We start from the raw sequence: 9,473 nt of genomic DNA on the forward strand, positions 1-9,473 counted from the left end.
AGGGAAGGGTATGCCTTTGGGCGAGGCAAAGACATAAAGTGTGGCTACAAGGTTTGTACCCTCACAAAACCCTGGAATAATAAATAAATAAATAAATAAATAAGTGGCCCAAAGCCTCGAAGAAGTGGTAGTCAGTTGGTGCAAGGTCTGGTGAATATGGTGGGTGACAGAGAGTCTCCAAGTCCAGCTGCTGTAATTTGAGCAGCGTTGTTTGTGCGACATGTGGTTGAGCATTGCCTTGGCAGCCGATAGGCCTGTCTCTATTGACCAATCTCGGCTGCTTCATCACAGCATCCTCATCAGTCCACTTGGTTGCAGTCATCATTTAGTCCACTTGGTTGCAGTAGACATCCACTGTGATCAGTTGACCAGGTTTCTTGAAGCTGTAGAGGATAATACCAGTGCTGGACCACCAAACAGACACCATTAGTTTTTTTTGATGAATATTCGATTTTGGACTGTGTTTCAGCACTTCATCTTTATCCAACCTTTGTGCTGAACACCTGAGATTGTCAAAAATAATCCATTTTTTGTCACATGTAACAATATGGTATACAAATGGTTCACCTTTATGTCATGACAGCAAAGAAAGGCAGGCTTTGAGATGATTTCTCTGCTGATGCTCATTTCATTCATGCAGAATCCATCTATCCAGCTTTTTTACTTTTCCAGTTTGTTTCAGATGGTTCAATATTGTTGGAATAGTAACGTCAAAGCTTGCTGCTGATTCACATATAGGTTTAGATGGATTCACTTCCACTACAGCTTTCAGCTCATCATTATCCACCTTGGTCTCAGGTTGCCCACATGGCTTATTTTCAGGATTAAAATCACCAGAACAGAACTTCTCAAACCATCAACACTGTGTGTTCATTAGCCACATCCTTCCCAAACATTTCGTTGATATCTCAAGCTGTCTGGGCTGCGTTGGTTCCAAGACAGAATTCATATTTGAAAATAACACAAATTTTTGACTTATCCATGGTTTCACAAAAATTAACAAAAAATTTGAAAGATAATCACAATCCAAAATGTGTGTTTGAAAGACTGAGGATATACATTCACAATAAAAATAAAACAAGAAGTGTCAAAGTGAAACGTCAGATATCAACTGTCAAACTTAGTACTTAGGAAAATCGGGCATTCCATATTTAATAACATCATGTTTACTTATCGATAAAGCTAATGTTCTGATATATTTTCACATCATTAAAATGTTAAGACTGGAGAACCATTGTTCTTCTATATTGCCATCAATCATGCTGATATCTTATCTAGTTGTCATCTTCTCTTTCTCCCTCCCTCCCTCTCTTCCTACTTTTCTACTCTAAATGGTAAGATCCTTAAACACAGGCATAGGGTTTTATTTTTGATTATATTCCCTGTGCCTAGTATGATGAATGGAATATAGTAGACCACTCAATAAAGGTATCCTGAATGAATGAACCACAAGGATAGTTTGCAATATATCCCCCTGATGTACATGTTAGCATACAGTGAGTGTCCTTGTGTTTATATATACAATTCTCAGTGTTTTTAGTAAGTGCTTTCCGTAAGAAGATTATTTTTGTGTGTAAAACTGAATAGGGATAATACTATAATGATATGTTGTTTATAAATGAATGAGATTCTTCCAGTTTATTTAGTGTTTTCTGAGATTTTTAGTGGAAATCTGGTGCATATTTTATATTAATAAAAAATGATCCAAATAACTATTATACATGCATACTCATTTTTACAATTGAAATACCAATTCCATTTTTCCCCATAAAATTAATTATTCTTTACTTTCATAGGAATATCAAGAAAATGGCCCATTATTTTCAGAACTTAAATTTTATCAGAGAGCTGCAAAAAAAGACTGTAGTAAGTAAAATTAGCAAAACAAGCTACTTTCATATATGTGCTTGCTAAAGTGAGTGTTGATATTTTGGTCATTTTCTGGCCTTCTGGAAAATTCTTTTCAATAGGAAATTTTATTGTAAAGTGATATAGTTAACTGTTGTAACATATGAAAGCAAGACAGATGATATACAAATCTTGATATGATATACATAATGGGTTAAATATTTTAAGTCAAAGTTGTTTGTACTACTTTATATAAAAGGTTGGGTTGTTGATGTAAGCTACAGAGAGTTATCTAAGTGTAAATGATAGTAGAATAAAATTATTTCTTTTACAAAAAAACAATTGTATAGAAAAGCTATAAGGAAAAGACATTAAAATGGTCAGTAGCTATATGTATAAATAAAAAGGAATGATTATAGAATGGATTAAAGTAAGGTGTGTGGAAATGATTAAACATTAGGATGTTTAAGAAAATTTTAGAAACCTGAATTTTGGAAAATTAATTGAAGCTGGATATAAGATGTAAGAAATATCATGTTAGAAGATTTGAATGTGAAATGAATATGAGGAGAGATGAGGAAGAATAAAAGCATTTTATAAATACTTCTAAATACTCTATGATATACATGGGCTAGGTAAAACATTAAAGAAGTAGACAGGAGTAATGACTAGTCAGGGTCCTTTACATCATGGTTAGGAAAAAGAATGATGGGTCTGGCCTCAATAATTAACTTTGTTTTCCTTAATAAAGCCTTCTAAGCATTAAGACTGTAGTCTTTACTAACTGCTTAAACTATGTCAGAGTGACAAATAGAATCCATTAAACTTGATTGTTTATCAGTAGAGCTGTCTTAAACATTAAACATATGGTAGAAAAGTGAAAAAATGATTACACTACCTTATTGTTTAAGTGGATTTGATATTTTTTAAACTAAGTTTAATCAAAATAACTTCTGTATAACATAATTTCGGAGTAAGATGATTTTTCAGCCCAATTTTTGTTTCTTCCTCTACTATGGCTTTAGACTTTGAAGTAATAGGGAAGAAAAGCCATCTCTCTACTAATCCTTTGGTAGTTAACATATGTTATATTTAGAAATGTAGTTAGCATATAAAATAATGAATTTTTTATGAATAGAAATATTTGTGTGTATGGTAGCAATGTATTTTATAAGACTATGACTTTTGTTTTTATTATTGATTTAATGTTAAAATTTCTGTATATGTTTTTTGTTAATTATAGTGATAACAAAGAATTTGAGGTCATTAGATAGGTATATTTGATTTTAAAAATTTTTACCTCCTAGGAAGGTCTAATTATTATTGTGGTTAGCTAAATAAGTCTTAGTATCTATGCAAAGGTGCAAAATATCTTTTTAAATAACGTGAATCTCTTTTGTTGTTGTCTTTGTTAAATTTATCTTTGCAGTCAAAAAGTGGGTAGAACTCAAACAGCTTGATTATCTAGGAATTCCTACATTTTATGGATCTGGTCTGACTGAATTCAAGGGAAGGAGGTAAAAAGGAATTATAATCAAATATTGCTCTATTACTATTTCTCATATGGTCTATTCGTTATCAATTGCTATATAACAAATTACCCAAAACATATTAGCTTATAAAACAAACTTACATAGTAATGTCTTAGTTCTTTGGGTCTGGAATCTGCAAGTGGCTTATCTGGATGGTTCTAGCTCAAGATCTCTCATGAGGCTGTAGTCAGATATCTGGTGGGCTGCAGTCATCTCAAGGATAAACTGGGAAAGGATCTCTTTTCAAAGTCACTCATGTGGCTATTGGTAAACCTAAGAAGATCTGCTTCTAAATTTACTTAGGTGGTTGTTGGCAGGCCATACTTCCTGACCATGTGTGTCTCTGCATAACCTACCTGAGTATTATTAAAAAAAAAAAAAAAAAAATGGCAGCTGGCTTTCCCTAGAGCAAGTAATTGAAAGAAAGAGAGAAAGAGAGTGCATGAGAGTGCATCCAAGAAGGAAGTCATAGTCTTTTTATAATCTAATCTTAGAAGTGATATCCCGTCACTTCTGCTGTATTCTCTTTGCTAGAAGCAAGTCACTAGGTCCACCCCATACTCAAGAGCAGAATTAATTAAACTCCATCTCTTGAGTTGGGTCACAACAAAGAGTTGTAGAAATATCTCTTAAACCCTCAAATATGGCTAGTCATCACATTATAAAGAATCCATTAATAGTGATTTGAAAAAGAAAAAACTCTTCATCTGTTACATATCCATTTTGTGCCAGGGATTTTTTATATGTGTTACCTTGTTTTGTCCTTTGAATGACCTTTTAAGATAGGCAATATTGTTTTTATTTCATAGGTGAGAAAATAGGCTCAGACATCAGTACTTTGTTCAGATGGTCTTTAAATGCTATAAATAAAAACAAAATGAGCAAACAATAATCTTGAAACAAAGCAAAAGGCTGCCAGTAGGGGACTGAATGACTGATTAAATCATGGTACATCCATGTTATGTAATATGCAGCCCATTAAAAAAATCAATTAGAGCTGCACCAGTTGACTTGGAAGGATTTCAATGAGATATTGAAAAAAATAAGATGGAGAAAGTGCATATGATAAGATCACATTTTTGTAAAATAAAAATTCTTGTGTGTGTATACATAATATAGATAATAATATAGTGGGGGTGATGTGGGTATCTAAAAGGGTGGAGGGTGGCAAACGGAAAGGAAAAAGAAGAGTACTTTAAAAAGACATATTTATAAATGTATAGAGGCAATAAATATGATCTTATAAGATCAAGAAACAAATACAAATAAAATGTTCTGTGTGGGCAAATAATTTGTTCAAGGCCATATGGCAAGAAGGTGATGGAGTAAAAATGAATTAAATTCAGCACGATCTAATTTAAAAAGACTATTCTTTTTAAACAATGAATGGTCCATACAGCATTGTCTTCTACTAGAAAACTAACTGCAAAGTAAATAGTAATATCTTTCTGCAAAAGAATAGCAGGATTGTTAATGTATGTTGATTCTCTATATTTAGATTGCATCATACCTGGTTGTTTAGGTCAGGAGTATTTTTCCTTGTTTCAAATTCATTAATAGACAGTTTTAAGCATTACTTTTTCAGAAAGATCTCTTTTTGATGTCTCTTTCTTATAGTTACAGATTTATGGTAATGGAAAGACTAGGAATAGATTTACAGAAGATCTCAGACCAGAATGGTACCTTGAAAAAGTCAACTGTCCTGCAGCTAGGTATCCGAATGGTAAGAAGGAATGACTTGACTTCACATGCTTCATTTTCAGAATAATTACTTATTACAATAGACAAATATTTTCCCTTTGTGGAATTATCAGAGAATGAAGGATTATTGCCCTAGAAATGTCAGTTATTGAGAGTAGAGGGTATTTTGGTGAAATTGATAACTGTGGGCTCTGTAAGTGACAGAATGTGCTGTGTTTGGCACTGCAAACTCAATTAGGCATTGGTTCTACAGTCTGATCCCTTTTTTCCTCACAGCTCTGTTCTACATACCAGAACAAGCTTTCATTGCTATAAGAATAACCTTTCTTTTGTCAGTTATATTTGTAACAATGAAAATCATGACAAAACATATTTTTTTTCCATACTAAATGTGATGGTCTGGGGGTACTATAAAGTTTTTATTGTGAGTCTGGAATGGTGGCAATAATTAGTTGTGGCAATGAATAATATATACTTTGCCAAATAAGAAGCAATGAAATCTTAATAGCACCCATGCACACATTTGTTTATATCACATATTTGTCTTATCTTGTTTGTGTTTTGTTTGCTAAAGTTTCCATTTTTTTCCATTTTTAATAGAATGAAGCTACTCATGTCAGGTTGGGATGTGGCAAATAGAACACATTAATTTTCCTATTCATCCATTAATCCATCCACCCAGCCAGTAAATCTTTATTGAGCACTAGGTGTATGTAACACGCAAGGCTGAAGGGCTTTAAGATGAAACTAAGGAGTTTTCTATTACTATACAGAGGAAGAATGCCTTTCCTTGTACTCATGGACATGGCCTTTTGTTCTGAGGTCCTCAAGACTTGATTTATAATTATTGTTTGGGTGAGGAATTGCTAAGTAGGTTTCATGATTATTTCACTGTAGGTCTCTGATTTTATGCTGTATTTTTCCTCTTTGCACAGTGTGGTTTGGCCACTGGGCTATCGGGAGCAAAGGCATAAGCATTTTTGAATCTTAGTTTCCTTCCATCAGAGGTTCAATTAAAACACTTGATATTCGAGGATCGTTTTATTTAACTTTTTTTCAGGATGAGCAACTAGAAAATGTGATATGTTAGAACAGAATAATAAACTGGTAATTGTGAAATATATCACTTTGTCATTGTTAATATAAATAAAATCCCATGTTATTCTATATTCAGAATGTTTAAGTTGATCATGAGTTCTAAATAGATAGCAGTATAACCTTATATTATCTTTTTCTTTTCACAGTTGGATGTACTGGAATATATACATGAAAATGAATATGTTCATGGTGATATAAAAGCAGCAAATCTACTTTTGGGTTACAAAAATCCAGATCGGGTAAATAAATATTTAGCTTTTGCTTTTGGTAAAGGTCCTCAAAGTACCATACTGAAACATTCAAAAAACAAACTCCTAACTCAGAAGAGTTTACAAATGAGGGCTTAACATGGTGAATGTTATAATTTATCTTACCTCGCTTATCTAATTTAATCCTTTCACCAAACTATTGAGTAGTTAGGATGAGAAACTGAGAGTCAGAAGCATTAAATAATACGTTAGTGGGAACATAGTTAAGAAGTGGCTGAGCAGGAATTTGAAGTTTTGAGCAAATATATATAAACAAAGAACCATCAAAATCCGGTGGGAGAAGAGATGGATTTATGCAGGGAAAAAAATATAGCTGTCACATTAGTTCCTCTTCTCTGACTGTATAACCAATTAAAGTTTTAAATAGAGAAGCATTTCCAGTAGAACTTTCTGTGATGATGGACATATTCTGTGTCTGATTGTCCAACGTGGCTGTTAAGTACTTGAAATGTGGGTAGTACAGTACCAACGACTGGCGAGTATGCGGGGCAACAGAAACTCTCATTCATTGCTGATGGGAGTGAAAAATGATATAGCCACTTTGGAAAACAATTTGGCAGTTCTTAGAAAACTAAAATACTCTTACCATACCATCCAGCAGTTGTGCTCCTTGGTATTTACCCAAATGGGTTGAAAACTTACATTCACAGAAAAACCTGCACACAGATGCTTATAGTAGTTTTAGTCATACATGTCAAAACGTTGAAGCAACCAAGATATCCTTCAGTAGGTGAAAGGATAAATAAACTGTGATACATTCAGATAATGGAGTATTATTGAGTGCTAAAAAGAAACGAACTATAAAGCCATGAAAAGACATGGAGGAAACCTAAATGCATATTACTACATGAAAAAAGCCAATTTGAAAGGCTATACCATATAATGCCAACTGTAAGAATTCTGGAAAGGGCAAAACTTTGGAGACGATAAAAAGATTAATGGTTGCCTGGGGTTTGAAGAGAGGGGAGTGATAAATAGATGGAGCACAAAGGATTTTTAGGGCAATGAAATTACTCTGTTTGATACTGTAATAGGTACATGTCATTATATATTTGTCAGGACCCACAGAATATACAACACCAAGAGTCAGCCTTAAAGTAAACTCTAGACTTCAGGTGATAATGATGTGTCAATGTAGGTTCATCTGTTGTAAAAGATGTACCACTCTGGAGAGGAATATTGATGGTGGGAGAGGCTATATGTGTGGGCACTGGAGATATATGGGAACACACTGTACTTTCCACTCAATCTTACCTAAATTGCTTTAAATTTACTTAAATTGAATATAAAATTTCTCTTAAAAAAAGTCCATTTAAGAAATGTGGCTTATGTTTTTAAATATGAAAACATTAATATTGAGGAACTAAATATCTAAATAAACATAACTAGTAGCTACTGGCTCATCACAGGTTTAAAGACTTAAAAAATTGAGTCTATAAAAAATTTTTTAAAATGTAGTGAAATATTTAGTCTCTGTATGGGTAAAGAAATTTCTAAATAAAAATGCAAGAGAAAAAATCTAAACAGAAAATATTGACAGATTTAAAATTTTAAGATGTCTTTGTATTAAGAAAATGAAAAAAGTGAAAGCTAAATGAGAAACTGGAAAATATATTTATGACAAATATTTGAGAATATCTAGCAAGCACTAAAAAAAATAAGAAAAACACCAAATGCTTTCTTAAAGCAATGCTCAAAAGGAATGAACAGACGAAACAGAGAAGAAACACAGCTATCCTAGAAACAGATGAAAAAATGTCACCTTTGTTAAAGTGAAAAGATAAGAGGATCAAAACGGTGAGGCACTATTTTTAAAGGACTTATCAAATTGGAATAGTTTAAAATAATAATCTGATAATATTGAGGCTGACGAAGGTACAGGCACTTGTATAGTCCCTTTGGGAATGTAAATTAAATAGGAGTAGGAGAATAAATTAAGTTAATGGAAGGGCAATTTGGTAATATATATTAAAAGCCTTTAAAAGTCTACATACTTTTTTAGGGTTAGGTCTATTGAGATATAATTTACAATAGTCACCCTTTTAAATATATAGTTTGATGTGTTTTGACGTGTGTGTATTATGTAACCACCACTATCATCAAGATACAAACATTTCTTTTATCCCCAAAAGTTCCCTCATTTCCCTTGACAGTCAGTTTTCTTCTCTTACCCCCAACCTCTGGTAATCATTTCTGCTCCTACATTTTTACATTTTCAAGAATATATATAAATATATAAGTGGAATTGTAAGGTATGTTCTCTTTTGTGACTGTCTTCCTTAGTATAATACTTTTGAGATTTATCCTTGTATTTCATTAGCAGTTCGTTCCTTTTTATTGCTGGGTAGCATTCCACTGAAAACTACTACAGTTTTGTTCACCTGTTGATGTATATCTGGGTTGTTTCCAGTTTTTGACAATTATGAATAAAGCTTCTAGTATTCATGTACAATCTTTTGTGGAGGCATATGTTTTAGTTTCATCTGGGTAAATAGAAGTAGAATTTCTGAGTCATATGGAAGTGTATATTTAACTTAAAAACTGCAGAAGTATTTTCTGGAGTGATCTTACCGTTATATATTCCCATCAGCAATGTGTAATAATTCATTTGCTCCACATCTTACTTCCATTAGTCTTTTAAATTTTAGTCATTATAGCAGATGTATAGGAATATCTAGTAATTTAAACTTACGTCAATCATCTCTAATGACTAATGATATTAAACTCTCTTCTAATATCATACAGCCAATATCATATTATCTTGATTAGTATAGCTTCATCATCTTGAAATTAGGTAGTGTGAGTCTTCCAATTTTCTTCTTTTTTTCCAAAAATTTTTTGGCTATTCTGGCTACTTTGTAATTCCATGTGTAATATTTTAGAATCAGTTTGTCAGTTTCTACCAAAAAATCTGCTAGGATTTTGAGTGGAATCGTGGTAAACGTCTATTTGAAGGAATTGATATCCTAACAACACGGAGTCTTTTGACTAGGTGCCACACTAATTCACTGTGGAAAAAATGATC

The 9,473-nt window shown here is 32.7% G+C and overlaps 1 protein-coding gene across 1 annotated transcript in view; it reads left to right on the plus strand.

Moving 5' to 3' along the window:
• The window catches only part of VRK2 (vaccinia related kinase 2), a 117,164-nt gene that overhangs the window by 40,986 nt on the left and 66,705 nt on the right, over window positions 1-9,473 (plus strand). Inside the window, exons 4-7 of the mRNA XM_012639178.1 lie at window positions 1,797-1,866; window positions 3,278-3,365; window positions 4,998-5,103; window positions 6,326-6,418. Coding sequence (XP_012494632.1) covers window positions 1,797-1,866; window positions 3,278-3,365; window positions 4,998-5,103; window positions 6,326-6,418 — 357 coding nt within the window. The remainder of the gene's footprint in view (window positions 1-1,796; window positions 1,867-3,277; window positions 3,366-4,997; window positions 5,104-6,325; window positions 6,419-9,473) is intronic.

The sequence above is a fragment of the Propithecus coquereli genome, unplaced genomic scaffold, assembly GCF_000956105.1.
Source record: "Propithecus coquereli isolate 6110/MARCELLA unplaced genomic scaffold, Pcoq_1.0 Scaffold138, whole genome shotgun sequence".
Taxonomy (NCBI): domain Eukaryota; kingdom Metazoa; phylum Chordata; class Mammalia; order Primates; family Indriidae; genus Propithecus; species Propithecus coquereli.